Below are 19,990 nucleotides of genomic sequence, written 5' to 3'. Positions count from 1 at the left end.
AGTAGCTACATATGTAGATCCGGGCTATCAATTCCGGTTCAGTGATTCTGCACTTGCTCTATTGCTATACTACTATACCGCCTTCGACTTTTACGAACGACTGCGTGTTTAAGATTAGCGATTTGTCATTATCTGGCTGTTTAGCAAATTTTAAAAATACAATTACTTTGTTATGGAAGTTAAACATTTGTGTTTTAATATTTATGTGTTTTTATTTTTATTTAGGGCCCCTTTATAACATCAGCTGCATCGGGCACTGCTGTCTCGCCATCGTTGTCAACGCACGCCTGGAATCTTCTCCAGGCGGATCTCCAGAGCCCGGAGGGACATTTTTCGTGGTATTGTTGCAAATTATCGACAGTGTTCACATTTTTTTTTGAAGCGCCCTGTATTTTAATTGTCAACGTTGAGTACGCGCGTGCTGTATTTGTTGTACAGCACTTATATGGTCCCCGGCCTTCGCCAGCTCGTGGTGAAGTATGGTCAGAACCCGCACTGACCGACGGGAGTGGGGGAGGCCTTCATCCAGCAGTGGATTGATTAAAGGCCTATGCAGTGCTGTGCATGTTGTGTTTATCAGTGCAGTGTTTATTGCGGTGTTAATGGGCATGCAGCTCTGCATGTCTCCCGCAAGTTTATAAAGCAGCAATTAAAAAGCGTTGATTGAAAGGACACGGCAATAAATTAGTGAATGAGTTCAATAAACGTAGTTTAACACGTAGGATTTCGCGACAGATATCCATAATAGAGGGTTTTTTTGTGGGTTAGATCGCGTAAATATGTGTCCATACTCTTTGGTTCTTTATATGTTTCGTTTAAACTGCCACCACCCAACAGCCAACTAGTAAGGTTTGTCACGTAAACGGAACATGCCAATTCGTTACTAGTACAGCACACCGGTGTGTTGGAGAGCAAATCCACAACATTTACACTCAAATACTGTCGAAACTATATACTCGGATTGTAAATGTTGTGGATTTACTCTCCAACACACCGGTGTGCAGTACTGGTAACGAATTGGCATTTTCTGTTTACGTGACAAACCTTACTAATTGGCTGTGTCTGGTGGTGGCGGGTTTAACGACACATTTATATTTACGCGATCGAACCCAAAAAAACCTGTATTATCAATATACTTAATCACAATATAAGTAAGTCTAAGTTATATATGTTCCCATTGGCACATGAGTGTCTCCACGACTGAACTAACAGTAAGTGTATTAAAATTGGCTCTAAATTTGCAGCACATTTGGGAAAGTGAGTATCGATCAGCAACAATGTGAGTTGGTGTTCAGTGTCAATGAGAGAGCTGGTGGTGCATACTGATCCAAGTCACCCAGAGATCGCAGAAGCTAAGCAGGCATTGAGCCTGGGTAATGCTTGGGTGGACGACCAACCACCACCAATGCCTCAAGATGGCAGTGCAGAAAAATCCCATTAATTATACTGTGCTTCTATGCTCCCACAATTATGCTGCATTCCTTCAACCGACCCGCACTGATTGGCGTGGTCAAGTGTGGCCAAATAACCCTGAAAGGCGTGGGGAGGCCCTCACCCAGCAGTGGATTGATAAACGCTTCTGTATGTGAGCCTTACGGCACGACCCCGGGGTCCCGAATAAACGGAAGTCAAAATCTTAATTCATTAATTTATTTTTGGCGACTCCGTCCCAACACGCACATAAATGCGCAACCCACCAGGCGCGGATCATTCTGTTGTCATGTCCAAGCGCAGCAGCGAGGACAAATGCGCAGAAGAGCTGAACAAGCGAATGAACTCCATGCTCGGGTATGGGCAGGATCATAAGTCTTGTCCAAAGCTGCTTAAACTGCCTACACGACTTTAGCCCTTTATTTGCCATAACGGTTTGCATAATACAGTGAAACTGCTCTCTTATCTTCATTATTATTTGTGACCTACCAATGTCTGCAGCCAGGATCAATCGATGACAATCCTATTACCTGCAGATATTTAACAGATGAGATGCGTGGCACCGTTAATTCCTGCTGTTTGATAATACTTCTCTTGTCCGTATGCATCTGTGCAGATAGGTTTGTTTTGCGGTTAAGCCACAGTCCCCACATACCACTCGTATCGATGCGGATAAGAGGAGCGGCGACCCACTTGCTCTGTAGAGTAACATTGGTATAAACACTTGTTAACAGCGCATTGAAAACGCGTACTATTTTATGTACTGTTTACAAAGTGTGTTCACAAATCCACACTGAGAAACACGATGATTGACAAGGTTGTAAAAAATAAATTCGATAGTGTCTTTAAATAGAGGTACTGCAGGTAAGTCGTTTTCAGTTTTAAAGGCATAGTTTAACAAGACAACACTTGCCACCATCCTTCAAACCCATTGGTGAAAAAGAGCAAAGTTTTTGTTCACATTATAATATAATGTTTATGCCAGAGCCGGGGGCTTATGGGACCCTGGGGTCTCGCCATAAAATTCATATGTATACAGGAAAGCTGTGGGTTAGACTTCCACTCTGAAAGCAATAGGGGGGGGACACAGTACACATGGCCGATGTGTATGTTGGGCATTGTGGTATTTAATTAACAGCTGTGACTAATAACATTCACTCTATTTAGGGCGTTGATGTGGCTTCCGTCTATGTGGCTACCACCCCAAAGGATGTCTGTGTACACTGCACCTGACGTAAAGCAAAACAACACCCATCTCCATTTGTCTCTCCGTATATATCTCTTTCTTTGCATTTCAGTTTAAATCTTCACATTGTTTTCTAAAAAATATATTGCATGTGGTATCACCGTTTTTATATAATCTAGCGTTTTGCCCGTCCTAGGACGGAAGCTGTAATATCTACGAAAAAATTGAGCAGAGTATAATTGTGTCTTGTGTAAATTTAATGGCAGTGAATCTTGCACGAAACGAAGTCATCAAACACTTCACTGCATATCACTGTAGCACTGTATTAATGGCAGTGAATCTGGCACAAAACTACATCATAAAATACCTCACTTCATGTCACTGTATATAACTGACCTTCAATTTGTTCCAATTCACTGCTCTGATACTTTATTCTCTTCTGCTTTCAGTCGCTGAGGTTTAAATAAATTGGAAATTGATACAATATCTGGAAAATCACCGAGAAATGTCTATTTTACCATAATGTAGAAGCTTAAATTAGACTTACCTTTTGTTTCAAGTACTGAAGAAATAAATAAAGACACCAAATCCACTTTGTTGCTGCGTAGAATTATTGATTAGATTCACTTTCAATAAAGAAACGTGAAACTTAAAGCGAATTTGCGAAAAAAAGATTTCCGCTCGACCTGCGTGAGTGTAAAAATCCACCCGCTTATGAATATTCATGACGGGGGGTGCGGCATGTGGAGTGACGTCACGCACGTTGCACACAAACAGACATTCTTGGCTCATAGTAGTAATATAAGATGTATTTTTCTGTTTCTCCAATTGTCTCTTTCAAATCAAAATCTTAAAGCCATTTCCATTCGGTGTAAAGTTATTTTTAGGAGGAATTAGCCACTGTCATTTCGACCCTTTTGTGGATTATCGGCGTTTCTAGCCTTAAAACTTTTCTGGCACGTCAAACACAAATTAACTTCCCTTAAAATATCACTAAAAGCAGGATACGTTGAGGGGGGTGGGGGAGAACCATCACTTTTAGTGATTTATGCCATCTCTCAGTTTAAGTGATATTTTATTGAAATTAAAATTTTAAACAAATATTAACGGATCTAAAGTGATGTGCAAATGTTAGAATTGTTAAAGTCACGGGCTGTTTTAATAAATATATTGTATCTGTTTTAATCAGGAAAATGTCAATGCATACGTTATATTTGTGAGCAGAAGTCTAATACTGCTGCATATTCTTGTTTTTGCAGTTAAATATTTGAAGATACTTCGTCACTTTAGCTCTGAATTTCTCCCTCATCCTCACCAAGAATTATGTGTGGCTCTACAGATTTCAATGACATTCATCCCGCGGCCTAATACGCTGCAAACACTGCACGATGGAAACGCCAATGTCTCTGAACAAGTACATCCAAGATATTTGTTGCACTCAGTCCTACAATGATTTCATGACAACGTACAACATCAACAGGGCTGCAATCTGCGACCGGGCCAAGCAAAGTGCCACTGAGCATGCCAAGGAGGAGGATGATGCTGAGTGTGCACAGCATGCGCTTAAAAGCATAGAGTTGCTGTGTACAGTCCCCTCGGCATTTCCTCACTGCAGTGAGCATGATGTGTGGGCCGATGGCTCCACACGGGCTCCGCAGGCACGGCCAGTGCTGGAATCGATTGATCCTGCTGATGATCGGCAGCTGCTGAGTGCTGCCCCGTCAGACAGTGCAATGGGAAATCAGGATGGGAAGCCGCTGGGAGTCGGCGCTGATGCGACGGGAAGGCGGCGCTTGGATGAGATGGCAGAAGTGGCGGGTGTACAGGTAGGTTACGCCAGTGCGCTGGATTCTAAACGTGCGGACGAGTTGCAGGGGATAGGAAATAACAAACAGCACTCGGCGGGTGACACTGTAGGATCGACAGCTTTTTCTGCGATTTGTAAATGCAGATTTGTGGCCGATGGCCAAAGTGGCGTAGCTGCACTCCATAGCGCGAGGGAAGCACGGGGAATAATGCGTACGCACACCGATCAAGCTCTGACATTTATCACCCTTGGCGAAGGAGATGGCAGCAGGCTCGCTCCTGTGCATGATACAGTTTCATCAGCTGGGCAAAACTGTGACCTGGTGAAGTGCACAGGTCTGCACGTAGACAACGCCAAATATTTAACTTCGTTTTATGATGTTGATCTTCATAATCGTAATTTCAAGCCGGATCATAAACGACCAGTGAGTACCAAAGGATCGTTGAATAACAACAGTCTTTTGGTAAATGTCCAGAAGGCTATGTTAAAACATGAGCCACTGCAGGGAACTCTAAAAGCAGAGGATTATTTAAAAGAAGGAATTTTGAAAGAAACCGAGGAACCACATCTACTGCTCAGGAACTCAGGTTACCATAATTACGGAGAACACGTACCATCAGATTACAAACCTGGCAAGATAGACACTTCTGATGAACTGAGGGAACTCCATTATGAAAAGATACAAGAAGTCCCTTCATTTTCAAGTGACCATCAAAAACAGGAACAAGAGTTTAGAGATTGCTGTGGTGAAGATAACGATGGGCTTGAATATTCGTCATCTTTCAAACCTAAAACACAAAACAAAGCACAGGAAGTTTGCTCAGCGAAAACCAAGTGTCTGCTGTTGGGTGTGCATGCTCATGATTTTTGTGAGTTGCTGGATACCGACAAACAGGAAACCATATGCGATGTAGATGTCAAGCTGCCCGCTCGAGATATTTCTCCAGAATGCGTTCCATCAGAACTGGAATCTGACCAACTGAGTGGCGTGAAAATGAGGACAAAGACATGGACCGAATCCAGTCCCAAGCTGGAATTTTGTGACTTGAGCAGCTTCTGTCTTCATCACAACTCGCCGACAAGAAGCCCTTGCCTGCACAGTACCGTCGTGCACAGAAGGCACATCAACACACAGTACCCGATCACCACCACTCGACAACTGAGCTCCCCGGTGGCGTCCCCAGTAATGTCGCCCATGCACAGCCCTCTTCGGTCAAGCCAAGAGCATGGCCTCTACACGGACGCGATCCTGATGCACAATCACGAGTCGAAGGTGCGCAAGCTTGCCAAGTCGTGGGATATGGCTGCCCTCAAGAATTCAGAAGTCAGTCGTTCTGCCGACTGGACCGAGGAGACCATGAGTCTGAAGCAGAGACAGGAGAAGCTGCATAAAGCTGGGTCCATGGATGTCCTTTCCTGGGGTAAAGACGATCAGAGCAGTGACGTTTTCTGTGGCAAAATGCGTCTGGATTCCAGAGAACCTGCACAACCTCTAGGCTTCAATGCAGAATTTACAGGTATGTCCTCCAGATGATGCTCATGAAGAGGAATGTTTGCTTACATGATTTATCAACTGAATGGTGAAGCCTTGAATCTATTAGTGATGCTTTCAAAAGTGTAAATCTTTTAGAAAGAGTCGCTAAACTCTGTAACTATTGTTTGTGATAGTTTTCCATTATGCCAGCATTAATTACTGTGGTGCTTATAGAACACTTGCCTTGGCATAACAGGGAATATTGATCTGTTGGTCCACAGTGTGGGTATTTAATATATATTTTTTCAGTAACCTTACACAAATGACAGGTTTAGTTTAATATATATATTGTCATTATCGAGGGAAAGATGGGTCACTATGAACCTGGTGACCCGAGTTCGATTCCCAGCCATGGCTAACTTCATATTCTTGGTTCTTTCGGTAAAATCACGGAGGACGGCTGCTTGCGTTGTGGCCGAAACATCGTGAGAATTTTATTTGATTATGTTTTATGTTATTATTTTATTATTTCCCTTCTACGTGACGTTACCGAAAGAACCAAGAATATGAATCCCTGCAGTCACGAGAGCTTTAAATCGAAAAATGGCTAACTTCAGTGATGAATTATATCATAACCAGTCTTTGGCTTCCTTCGTTTACCAGCCGTATTGAGCGGCACTGTAAAGCACGGTCAAGTAGCCTGGGTGGGGAGACCTTAAAGCGATAGACCAGTGGTGGCCAACTGGCATCTCCTGAGCCGCATGTGGCTCTGTTGAAAGGGCATAACGTAGAACGCACTATCACAGTGGCAAAAATATTTTTTCATGTCTCCCGTGCTGTGCTGAAAACTGCCAATATATACACATTTATATTTACACATTTATATTTACACTTGGCTCTTTGCAGAACTGATGGTTACTTTTTGGTTCTTGGTCTGTTACAGGTTTGCCACCCCTGCATTAGACGAACAAGTGCAATTTCATTTTCTTAGCTAAATAATTTAATTAGTGAGCGTCATTTAAAACCAAAATATCCAGTCAGCAGCAATGTGTTTTTTTATACACTTCTAGCTAATCTAATTAAAATGTTGACAACAATAGACAGTACTGTTGCTGTTTTATTTACTAACGCAGTGTAGGGAGATGTTGACCTCTTTGTATTTTGTGCATTAGGGAGGGCGCTGCTGGAATGGGTTATCCGTTCGATCCCCGATGGAGATGTTATCAGCTCTCAGGAGAAACAGGAAGAGGCTCGCAGACTCTGCTCGAAGCTCCTGCACGCTGGGCTTCTCTGCGTAGCGAGGCGTTCACCAGAGCTGAAATCCATGACGTTTTCTGCAGAAAATTCACCACCTTTTCAGGTACAGTTACTTTTCATTGCCGTGGCCGAGTGGTGGTGCGCTTAAAACGTGTTGCATTCTTGCAGAGTGTTTGCGGTTCGTGCCCAGCGGATGCCCGTGACTATTACTGCGGGCAAATTAGCCGAAAATGTCACGGTCCAAATTTGGTTTTATCGCAACATCGCCCCCTACGGTGAAAGTACTGCAGATTATAGTCGTCTGTTGAAACGTCGTGCATTCGTGATAGCGAATACCAAATATACTAATTGTGTGATTTAGCTTTCCTTTGGAAGCAGCTTAGTGCCTCCCTGCTCAAACGAGCAATGGGGGGGGGGGGGGGGCAGCACTCATTTCTGTCATTGTGCCCGAGCTGGTCGTGGATATGACACATTCCCATGATGGTGGGTGCCAGTTTATCCATGCGATGACCACAGGGTGGTATGCATTTTATTGGCGATCTCTGACAGGGGTTTGGTCTCTCAACTCCTCATTTGGTTGAACGCTCTGAGCACAACGCCACTCAGCCAGATCTTAAGGAGATGAGCTTCATGAAATATTTGTTTTTCCATTCGAGCTGTGCCGTCCGATGACTTGATTGATTGATTCTGCTCCCGATTATCGGTTCAATTACTCGACCTGGCATGGCTAGAGTTCCGCGGCTCTTCCTTGAAAAAGTGTTTACAAGAGATCTGCTTGTGTTGTCGCGAATATAATGTCACGAATCTTTAAGCAACAGCTATTAAATGTGAGGAATACCCAGTGCACACCCTGTGCCTTTGAGTCCTAGTTTGTTCAACTCTACTGCTGGATTTATTAAGGCACCAGTGACATCGCTGTGATGTCACTCCCATTTGTTGTACTGCAATTTTCTTACAGTATAATTTCGAAGAGTGATGTATCTCTATGGTGTGTGTCCCCATGCTGTCTGGCAATGAGTTTGAAGCTTGGCTGATGATTACAAAAAGCACTTTAATGTGATTCTCAGGAATGCCGTAGTGATGTTGTCCCTGTACTGTGCTACACTGTTGTAATGGTTTATACGCTATCGCTGGAGAGATATCACAAACGTCACTGCAGAGTCCTTTTTCCCCCCATCATTAACGAAGCTTTCAGCTCATGTGGAACAGACTGGCACACACAGCTCTTTTGTGTACTCGTTAATAACTACTTGTTTTTTTTGGGCCGTGTATTCCTTTAATAACGTGATATTTTTAGACGTTGTGTTATTTTTCCGTGTGCGATATTGATGCTGTAGATAATTTATACTCGTGCACGCACATCCAGAGCACGAGCTGTGAGAGCGGACTGGTATCGATGGCTGCCCTGTAAAAAGTGCAGTGTTTTATTTGCATCCTAATCAATAATGTACGGCGAGAGCTGCTTTCCAAAACCTGCAAAGGTAAATTTTTTTCATGGCCACTCGTGTGCCAATTTGCAGTTGTATAGCCTTCGTGGCAATATGTGTTGATGAGGTGTTTTGCAGTTTTTTTAGATGCAATGCGATACTCGAGCACACGGGGTTGTGAAGTGGTCTGTGTTCAGTGAAAATTCAGATGCTGTCCAAATCTAGCAGGAGTGCTGCTGCTGTGTTGGTACTGGTAGTAACCTCCTGGTTACACCAGCCCACAAGGGATTATTGTGTCCGTCGTGCAGGGTGGGGAGGGAGGGGCTGGGTGGGGAGGGGAGGGGCTGGGTGGGGAGGGAGGGTGGGGCTGGGTGGGGAGGGAGGGTGGGGCTGGGTGGGGAGGGGAGGGTGGGACTGGGAGGGGAGGGTGGGGAGGGGCTGGGTTGGGAGGGGCTGGGTGGGGAGGGTGGGGCTGGGTGGGGGGGTGGGAGGGGTGGGGCTGGGTGGGGAGGGGAGGAGCTGGTCACCCCGTGGTGCCCTTATAAAACTCAACGTTTAACCTACTCACGCCGGCTTGTGCCCGCCCTCACAGTCGGGCATATTTGCGGAATACACCACGCCGCCATTGACCTGAGCAACCCAACGTTCCTACCAGCTCCCTCCGCAGGAATGTGTTAAATTGTTAGCACACCGCGTTTGTATTCATCTCCCGGCGCGGCAGTTGGGATTATGGGGCAAGTTGATCAAATCTCTGGCCCACTGCCTCTGTCCACCCAGCTGTATAAATTGGTAACACCACAGTTAGGTCGAAAAAAGCTCACGTGCGGTGGAGTAAAATGTGGGAACTCCCACATCTACCAAAAGGTCTGTCCAGTGTGGAAGAAGTAGGTCGAATTCCCTCGGCAGGGGCTGTCTAGAGCTCCGTCGAGTGGAGGCCCATCCACTATCAGTGGCGTTAGCATGTGATGCGCAGGGCTGCACCTGTACCTTTACCTTCCTTTAAGGCAGAGGAGCTGTATGCCTGGGCGGCTGTGGGTGGCGAGAGAAGAGCAGCTTGGGACAACAGCCCTCCGCAGAGACTGCAGGCAGGCTGGCCTTCATTCAAGTCTGGAGAAGCTTCTTCCGCCCAGGCTGACTCGGCGCATTTGGTGGAAGGTGAGATTAATGAACGATGGGGCTGCGAGGTGGTGGCCAGGAGATGACATTTAAGATTTAGATGTGATGCAATGGATGGAGTCCATGTGTTTATTGAATCCATCTGTGAGGATCCTTCAGTGTTATAACCACTCTGCGTTTCCTTCTACATGTAAAAATAAAAAAGAATCAATGGAATTGGTGGCAAAGCATCCCAATGGGGGACCCTTCTAAAGAAGAGTGCTGAGACTCTGTGTGGCCTTCTTGGGCAATTAAAGTGCATTATTATTACTCCTAAGAGTTCTGAGCTTACTGCTATATTCATTAAAGCCCCCCCCTTCTCCCTCACAGGCTATTTAACTCGTATAAGTATATTGTAATGAATTTCAATCTTTAATTGCATTCATTACAGGTGTTGAAATGATATTGTTTGTTTTGCAAACTGAATTTGAACACATAGGCTTTCGCAACCAATATCATCCATAATATAGTATTTTTTAGGTTAGATCACGGAAATATAAATGTGTCGTTAAACCCGCCACCCACTCTACACAGCCAACTAGTAAGGGTTGTCACGTAAACAGAACGTGCCAATTCGTTACTAGTACAGCACACCGGTGTGTTGGAGAGCAAAACTGAAAAATATATATAACTGTAAAGTCCAGAGAAATCTCAAGACACTTCACACTCTCTAGCTCTGGCTTCCAGTGCCTCTCGCATGTTTCCAAGCTTAAAGAATCATCTTGGAGGAAAAACAGTTTCCTCATGACCTTGAAGCAACGTGTTCTTTGAACGAGCGGTTTGAGGGGTGAGGCGAACAGATGGAGATGTACGGATGAACGGGACGCACGGACGGACATCGTCATAACGACTTGGAAAATGTTTATAAGGGAAAGGTCCACATTGTTAAATGTCACTTTTATTTTCTTGCAGAATATCGAAAGAAAATCCTTCGAATGAAGCAGAAGCACAATGGGGCTGTGGCACATGCAGAGGTCAGCAAAGGAGTTGAACGTAACAATTAAACAAATTATTTGCGTTGGCAGTGGTGCACAAGCACAATTAACAAGCAACTCGATGCATTTGTCATTCATGCTGTGGCCTTAAAGGGAAAGTTTATAATAATAGGCAACGTTTGGGGCAATTGCCCTCTTTCATAGCATATAAATGTGCTTTGACGTTAAAAGTGTATGAGATTCCAGTGTTGCAGTAGATAGAGCATCGTGAGCATCATTATTATTATTTTCTGTATGTCCATTGACTCTCAATAAGTCCTAACAATAACATTCAAACATTTGTGTTATCATACTTATTGAATGCGCATGTAAAGTTACGAGTGTTTTTTTCTTCATGTATATTTATTATATTTGAAGCCTCGTTTTTCGATATAATTTTATTTACACAGTGAACTTTGTTTGATGTGTGTTCCCGTACTTATTTAAATGAGTGTCTTCCTTGAGAAAGAGACTCCTGATCTCAATGGGCTGCTTTTACCTGGTCATGAAGATCCGCTGTCTAAAATCTGTAAATGATGAGAAAACCCATGACAACAGAAAACTTTAATTGCAGGCTGGAAACAAATAGATTTTAAAATACACAAAGACATGCAGCGTCCGATGTCTAAAAAAGCCTTTTGTCAAGAGTTGAGAGAATGTGTTGCCCCATGGTGTAAAGGCAAGTCCTATCCACATATTCTTGGTTCTTTCGGTAATCCTATTTCTCTCTTTATCACTGCTAATCCTACATAATATACTAGCATAATATGACTTTGAGACCCCCCACCACCTACACATTCCACAAGTAGTGACTAATCCCATATCTGCATTTGTCATCAACATGCTAAATTCCTCTGTTGATATGTTAACTCCTTTGTCAAGGCTCTCTCCTCCTCCGACCCAGCTTAAAAATACACTGCCAAGCTTAGCAGTGTTCATTAGGACGCTGTCTTTCCGACAGCCCTGTTCTTCACCTGAGGACGGCTGCCTGCATTGTGGCCGAAACGTCGTGAGAATTTTATCTTATGTTTTATATTTTATTATTTCCCTTCTACGTAACTTTACCGAAAGAACCAAGAATATGAATCCATGCAGTCACGAAAGCTTTAAATCGAAATCCTATCCACATATTATGCTCCCAGAGCATGTGGCAGCAGCCAACATTGATAGCTGCACTGTACTGACGAGTCCTAACGAGGACAAATTGCTGGTCTACAGCTGCATCTCTTTGTTTCACTGCTGTCTGTTGGGGGGTGGCTACATTTGAGTCCGTGGTCCTAAACGACAACATTGCCCCACAATCAGTTCCTTTGAGCCGGTGGTCTGGTTAAGGCTGAAAGCTTTTGTACATGCGGTGCAGCGCACCTTTGTGCCTTGTTACATCTATTCTATGCATGGGTTGAGGATGATATCTCGTTCGAAAATTTGAGCCACGTATTATTCACAAACTGTTGTTATACCGACATAGGAGCCCTGAGGAGACTTGCGTTATTATGCAACTCGTAATTAGGCCTGGGGCCCTCTCGAACAAACTCGTGCGTTTGTAGTAAATCGAGAGCCGTCGGGGATGTTGCTGTGGTGTGATTCTTAGCACTCTGGACTTGTAATCCCACAGCAGGATGCCGGTGCAATCTCCCGTCTCTCTCCACCCAGTAAATCAAACGGTTAGCACCACAGTTAGCTGATGAGTGGTGGTAAAGCATGGGTGCTCACACCACTTCAGAGGTGTTCGGTCCAGAGCAGGCCAAAATACTTGTGTAAATGTTGAATATGTGTGCTTTCAGAGAATACACGAATGTCGAGTCTTTCACTTGAATGGAGAGCATACAAGGGAGCTCACGAGGCTGGAGCATAAGGTCGCGGACTTGAGGAGAAGGATTGCTGAGCTGGCTGACATCAACAGCAATTGCCTGGGACGTCACGGCACCGTGAGGGACGCGGCCGCCCACGCGGAGGCCCACGGGCCGCAGGGCGTGAGCGCTCAGACGCAGACGGAGGCGACGGCGCACACGACGAAGGCGTCCGAGACACGATCGGTTCAGACCTCTCCCGAAAAGATGGTTTCCCCGCTCGGCACGCTATTCTACGGCGAAGAACCCTCGAGGGCGAACGCGGCGTGCTCTCCCCAGGCCGAGAACGCCCCGAGACCAAAGTCGTGCTTCCACACCAAAGTATCACGTAAAGTCGGCCCGCCTGCTTCATTTCCCTTCTACGAACCCTCGCCTAAGTCGGCCCCAAAAATGCCCAAGGCAGGCGGCGACAATGGAAATCTCACAACTTGTGGAGACCCAAAGCTTCCTCATCCACTTCCTGCAGACTGCTGCCTCCCAGCTATGTCTGAAGGCTCCATTCCTCTCCCCCCTTCTTTTCTTCCTCCAACTATTCCTGCGGATTTGATTCCTTCGCCTCCTCACAGTGCTCCACCTCCTCCTCCCCCTCTGCCTCCTCTTCCTGGGGGCTTCATTCCTCCACCTCCCCCTCTTCCTCCTCTTCCTACGGGCTTCATCCCTCCTCCTCCACCTCTGCCTATTCCTGGAGGTTTCATCCCTCCTCCTCCACCTCTTCCTCCTGTTCCTTTGGGCTTGGTCCCTCCTCCTCCTCCTCCTCCACCTCTTCCTGGAGGCTTCATCCCTCCCCCCCCTCTTGGAGATTTTATCCCTCCTCCTCCACCTCTTCCTGGAGGCGTTATCCCTCCTCCTCCACCTCTTCCTGGAGGCGTTATCCCTCCTCCTCCACCTCTTCCTGGAGGCGTTATCCCTCCTCCTCCACCGCTCCCTGGAGGCTTCATCCCTCCTCCACCACCTCTCCCTGGAGGCTTCATCCCTCCTCCTCCACCGCTCCCTGGAGGCTTCATCCCTCCTCCTCCACCGCTCCCTGGAGGCTTCATCCCTCCTCCACCACCTCTCCCTGGTGGCCATATCCCTCCTCCACCACCTCTCCCTGGAGGCTTCATCCCTCCTCCACCACCTCTCCCTGGCGGCCATATCCCTCCTCCTCCACCTCTTCCTGGAAGCTCCTTCCCTCCCCCTCCTCCTCCACCACTTCCCGGTGGCTGCATCCCTCCCCCTCCCTTTCCACCTCTGCCCCCTGGAGTGTCTGCCCCGCCGCTCCTCGCTCACCCGGGTGCCTTGTCAAGTGCGTCGCACTACGGCGTTGGCTTCCCGCACATAGGAGGGCACCAGACGGCGTTCCCGCAAGGCGTGGCGCTGCAGCGGCCCTCTGTGGAGCCGCACCTTCCGATGAAACCGCTGTACTGGGCGCGCATTCAGCTCAAAGATAGAAGGTACCTTTATTAATGCTGTGTTAAAATGCAAAAAACTAGGAATTCAACATGTCTCGTCTGCTCGATATACGGATTTCCCTCACTTTATGCAGTAGATGCGTTCTCCAACGCACAAAGCAGAGTCGCGTAGAGTAGACCGCCCAACCCACAATTCACCGCACAATGAACCACAATGCCTTGCTGATCTCGTCAAGGAGCATAAATTATCACACAAACTCTGATCATCCTCGCAGTGGCTTTTGGCTAACCATCGGACAAAGATTGTCACTGAATTGCGCGCTTGCAGATGCACTTCTTGCAATGCTCTTCCCATATTAGAAATGCATGCACTTTTGAATCATCTGGATTGAAAACGAATTTAGTTTTTTGTCCTTCCCCCGCACCTCTGAGTAGCATGGTTGGCTATGTACAGTTCAAAAGAAGTTCAACATGTACACATACCTGCCGAGTAGCGCATACAGTAAACAAATAGTGAAAGGGATGGAATGGCAGCCACAAGCAGAAACGTGCCCTAGAGGACAACTACCATGTAGTTAGAGAAATAATATGTGCAGATGGTATAGATGGATTGTGTCGTCACAGGACAGGGATGGCAATGAGCGTGGGCAAGCCTTCTTCCAGCAGTGGATAGAAAATGGCTCGTGATGATGAAGCATGGATCTTTATAGCCAAGCAGTTAGAGAATTTTATACCAAGATCAAACATTAAAAGGTTACCTCGATAAAAAATCCAATTTCATGTGATAAATGGGATCTTAATAAAATATGCTGATGTCTGGGAATATAACTCTGTATGCTCCCATGTCCTTTCTCAGAGGCATTGATGATCATGGCCTTCCATTCAATTCTGCCCATAATATTACTCGAGAACTTTGCATGAGTTACTCCTCCCAGTTGCATCCAATTGTTCAAATTGCTTGTGTAACTCAATTCACTGTCTTCTGCGGGCTTCTTGTACCTCTAACTGTGGCAGTCAAAACATTATACGTTGTCCTTTGTTTTCTTATATCATGTCAAATAAATCGAACTTGCTTTTCTCTATTTATTCTTATTAATGATATTGTGAATTACAATTCTTAATACAAATAGTTTTGGTGTAGCATTGGTGTGCACTGGCTAAAAAAAACGCATGTTGAAATCACCAAACTGGGTTTGATTCCCGGACATGGATAACGTCAGTGACAAGTGATATCTAAATCCGGTATGAATATGCATGTACGGTGAACTTCTTTCGTACTGTACGTAGCCAAACCATGCTAATCAGAGGTGCGGGGGAGGGACACCAAACTAAACATAAAAAAACGGCACCAGTACCCTCTTCACCATCGTGATGTGTGACCCAAGTGGTGAAGAATGGTGAAATGACCCTACTAACCAGCCAAGCTTTATTCTCAACTGCCTTAACTCTTACATGCAATTTTAGCATCCTCTGTGTTAACTTAAACTCGTAAATGTCAGAGGCTTCTATTTGCTGTGCCATCAACCGACAATCAACTCGTGTTGCATTGTTCTCACTCGATGTCTTTACATTGCAGAGCACGGTTGTCTTTTAATGTAAGGTTATTTTGATTGCAGGTCGGATACTGCAAATACCATCTGGGATGGTTTGGATGAGGCAAGGATAAATCCTTTGGAGTTCGAAGAACTTTTCTCTAAAAAATCCCTGAAAGAGAAAAAGAAGCCGCTGTTCGATGCGTTCAGCAAAAAGTCTAAAACCAAGCAAGTGAGTCACTCTTTAAAATTCTTAAGCATAATGTTGGCCATCTGCCACTTGTTGCAGAGGTTTGTGGTTCGAGCCCAGCAGCTGCCCTGGTTAATACTGCGGGTGTATTATAATAGTAATATCAATAATGAATACAATTCATAGCGTGCACATATTTCACAAATCGGATTCAATCTTCGATTGAAAATCTCGCAAAGCGCGGATCAAGAAATTTAAAGCATTAACCAAAGAATTTACCGCCGTTTGCTTTGCGTTGGACGGTCAAGATCCCGTGATATAAATTTGGAAAGAGTGGGCAATTTGTGCTGGTGTCACGGTCCAAATTTGCCAAATTTACTGGCATATTACCTCATTGGGTAAAGTCACATGGCACCATCGCGCCCCCCCCCCCCTCCCTACTGCTCTGAAACTACTACAGACCGTTATTACCTGTGAGACTTAGAGCCTTATGCAATGTTCATGGACGTTGGAGCTTAGAAGAATTTTAACATGTCGACTTTCGTGACCAATATCCATAATAAAGGTTTTTATGGGTAAGATCACGTAAATATAAATGTGTCGTGAAACCTGCCACCACCTGATACAGCAAATTTGTAAGGTTTGCCATTTAAACAAAACGTGACAATTAGTGTCTACTTCAGCACACCGGTGTGTTGGAGAGTAAGGCCACAACATTGACAATTGGAGTTGCGACGTTTCGCTGGTGATTACAAGCAGATTCATCGGGGAGATTAGCCAGAATTGTGAAGGAAGTTTTTTTATCGAAGAACAGTACAACAATGATTTTTTCGCTGCACTGCCCTCTGCTGCCCAACCACGTGGCCCCACAGCAGACAAGAACAACTTGTTGCACATTGTTGGTCACCCATTCTAGCGTTATCAAGGCCCAAGCCTGCGTAGCTTTCGAGCTCAGGAAATCGGGAACGTTCTGGGAGATTTGGTCACAGGGGCATTTGCATGCACCGTAAACCCTTGTTAATTCGACACATGTGGGGCTCTGGCCTTGCCGAATTATCCAATATTCCGAATGATTTACAATGGGTACTCCTCAGTGCCTCCTGCCCCAATAAAAATGTTTTTTCCGAATTTTCCAAACACTTACCATGAGTAACCAGCACTGCAGGCAAAGAAGGAGATGTGGTAGGTTCCCTTTTGGTAGGTTCTCTTTTGGTAGGTAACGGAGGTTGTGGAGGGGGGCTTAATGCACCTAGTATGTACTTGCTGTACTGTATGTTCAAGGTGCTTGATTTTATGTCACACTCTTCACACACTATACGCATTGACACACTTGCATCAATTATATCCAAAGCTTCGAATTTGACCCGCAGACTAAGGGATTTATACTTCAATCCTTTTCAAATGCTTCTTGGTGTAGGTGTAGATGAGATTTCTGAGAGGGTCGGCTTGCACAGCGTGCATAAGCAATGTAAAGTTCAAAGCAACAGGTCTGCACTAACGCTCACCATGCGCGCCGCCACTGGACTGAGTCGTGGCGTGCGGCGTCGCTCCACGTGTTTGCCGAAATTGGACCATTCGGTACGGCAATTCAGCTCATGGCGAAATTGCTTTTCCACAGTATATATCCCGAAAGGGCAGCCGTGCCGAAATATCCCCAAATACGAATGATAAAATATCGTAATGATGAGGTTTTACTGTAATGTGAAAATGACTTGAAAATAATAGTTTTTAATTTATATAAAAATAGATTCGCCTGGTTGTTCGGATACATAAAGCATGTGCCCGTCACACTTCATACCTTGTAAACATTTACTTTGGGTATTTTTGTAGATATAAGCGGATAAAACTAACTTAGTATCAAATATGTACACGGTTGTAATCAGAATCTGAATATTTATACTGGAGGAATCCGATGAGCTATAAAGCTCTTTTTGCACAGATGTCCCAGTAGGGGCAGATCAGAACCTAACAAGAACAAATAATACAAAAACACGATAGGAGTACAAATTATACGCTGATGATGAAGTTAGTTTTAATTACTAGCGAAACGTCGTACTCAAGTTTAAATGTCAATGTTAGGGATTGCCCTCCCACACACCGGTGTGTTGTACTAGTGTAGTGACATTGGGGATGTCACTGTATGGTGCCGGACCTCGAGGGCCATGGTGTGTGATCTACTTACATCGTGGACAGCATCGTGTGTGTTACAGAGTGATGCCGGCTCTGGCAGAGCATGACTTGTGATACACTATCATCGCGTACACCCCGTAGGTGGGTGTAGTACCAGCCCTTAGCGGAGCTTGGTGAGCGCTGGGATAGCGAGGGCACCACGCATAGCGTGCAGTGCTGGCTCCCACAAGAGGGAGCGGGAGAGTGTCAGCCCAGGGACATGGTTGCCCCGGGCCATGGCACTCCGGTTGACCCCGGTAGGCATGTGTACTGGAGTGTCTATAGGGAGGCCCCCAGGTGGGGGGGCTAGGGGGTGATCACGTGTCCGGGGAGAGCTCTCGAGAGGGATCGAGAGAGAGCTGGAACGCTCTCGAAGGTGGGCGGGGCCAAGGGCGGGGCCGGCCCCGACCCGGGAGGATATAAGGTGGGTCCCTGGGAGGGACTTGGGTTGCTTCGTTCTGCAAGCTGGAAGCTCCACGTTCTACATCTGAAGAGGCACCAACACATGGCCCGGGACCCGAGGACGGGTCCGGTCCGTCGTAGCCATAACTCCTGTATGGTAGTGTAGTTAGCTGGGTGGTCCCCACCCTAGGCTGTGTCTGGTTAAGGGGAAGCTACCCCTTTTGTATATACGTGTTGTGTAATAAATGTGTTGCCTCTGAAGAAGAACGTCTGCGACTCAGTTGGACTCACTACACTAGTAACGAATTGGCATGTTCTGTTTACGTGACAAACCTTACTTATTGGCTGTGTTGGGTGGTGGCGGTTTTCCGGCACATTTATATTTACGTGATCTAACCCCAAAAAACCTATATTATGGAGGCAAGGTGTAAGCAAATCACTAAAAAAATATATACAAATAAAACACAATTCTTAAAAGGTAAGGCCCGCTGAGTGAAAACAAATGCAAATACTTTAATTAGTGAATAGTTGCTGTGTGTGTGTGCTTGCCTGTGCTGACACAAAATACAGTAGAACCCATTTTAACGACGGTAATTAGTTCCACGAAACCGGTCGTAAAGTAATTTGGTCGTTAAGCGAGTATCGGAAATAGTCCTGGTCAAACCATTTTGGAGCTCACCGATTGGCCGAAATTGGCGTTCACGTGCTCCTGTCGTAATGCCGTCATCAGAGGAATGGTCGGTAAGCGAACACATTGGGCTCTGTGGAGGCCCCGTCTTTAACCGATTGGTCGTTAACAGGGATGGTCATTAAGAGGGGTTCTAATGTAGTTACTGTGTTTGTGTGTGCTTGCCTGTGCTGACTCAAAATATTATCTTCCTGAGACACCGTTGGGTGATACTTCATGAAAGCCTCGTGCTGTTTATGTCCATTTCTTTTCACAATGACTTTGAACACGCGACTAAGCATCGCGTAAGCGAACCACGTTGTTGTAACTGTGTTTTGAACGCAGGTCACTAAAATCTTGGATGGCAAGCGATCTCAAGCTGTAGGAATTCTAATGTCCAGCCTTCACCTTGAAATGAAGGACATTCAACATGGTAAGGCGATCTCTTTGCACCATGCCTGCGGTTTGCTGCTGTTCCATTCGATATCACGTACAGCGATTACCGCGGACTAATGCAGGCACGTTAACACGTTACATTACGCCATCAGGCCTCCTGCCGCCTGCCCATATTCGCTCTTTGAGGAGAGGATTTAAATGTGGGGTACTACCATCCGTATGTGTATGGTCAGCACAATGGACTTGCACACCAAAGGTCGCTGCTACCTTTCAATCTCCTGGCAAGGAAGTTAATGGAAGGTAGTTAAGTTTCTTAAATCCACCCCGCCTCTGCTCACCCATTATTATAATGGATAGGGTTAGTCGACCAATAGGTTGCATGTGATGGCATAAAGTGTGGGTATTGCCAACAGATACTATCTCTAGGGGCTCTCTAAAGTGCTCTTGAGGGGTAGGTCCTTCCACCAGCAGTAGCAACAGCACGCAAGTGCAGGGCTGCACCTCTACCTTTTCTTGTGGTTCGAGCATTGAGCTCGCAATCAAATCACAGCCAGGGGTCCACTCGGCCCTTCTCCCGGGGTTGGCACAATTGTAGTGGATTCAACTGAGTCGCAGACATACTTCTTGGAGGCAACTCATTTATTAACACCAACACATTAACACAAAGGGGGTTACTGCCTCT

General features: G+C 45.7%; 1 protein-coding gene across 1 annotated transcript in view; it reads left to right on the top strand.

Annotated features, from left to right (window-relative positions):
• The first annotated feature begins 232 nt into the window (after positions 1 to 232).
• Positions 233 to 19,990, top strand: part of LOC144937230 (uncharacterized) — a 46,708-nt gene continuing 26,950 nt past the window's right edge. The window contains exons 1-8 of the mRNA XM_078864609.1: positions 233 to 338; positions 3,877 to 5,941; positions 7,071 to 7,258; positions 9,587 to 9,737; positions 10,650 to 10,711; positions 12,496 to 13,994; positions 15,569 to 15,716; positions 19,258 to 19,345. Coding sequence (XP_078720735.1) covers positions 4,006 to 5,941; positions 7,071 to 7,258; positions 9,587 to 9,737; positions 10,650 to 10,711; positions 12,496 to 13,994; positions 15,569 to 15,716; positions 19,258 to 19,345 — 4,072 coding nt within the window. The 5' untranslated portion in view covers positions 233 to 338; positions 3,877 to 4,005. The remainder of the gene's footprint in view (positions 339 to 3,876; positions 5,942 to 7,070; positions 7,259 to 9,586; positions 9,738 to 10,649; positions 10,712 to 12,495; positions 13,995 to 15,568; positions 15,717 to 19,257; positions 19,346 to 19,990) is intronic.

This window comes from Lampetra fluviatilis, chromosome 18 (assembly GCF_964198595.1).
Source record: "Lampetra fluviatilis chromosome 18, kcLamFluv1.1, whole genome shotgun sequence".
NCBI lineage: Eukaryota > Metazoa > Chordata > Hyperoartia > Petromyzontiformes > Petromyzontidae > Lampetra > Lampetra fluviatilis.
This window is presented reverse-complemented; position numbering and strand designations above follow the sequence as displayed.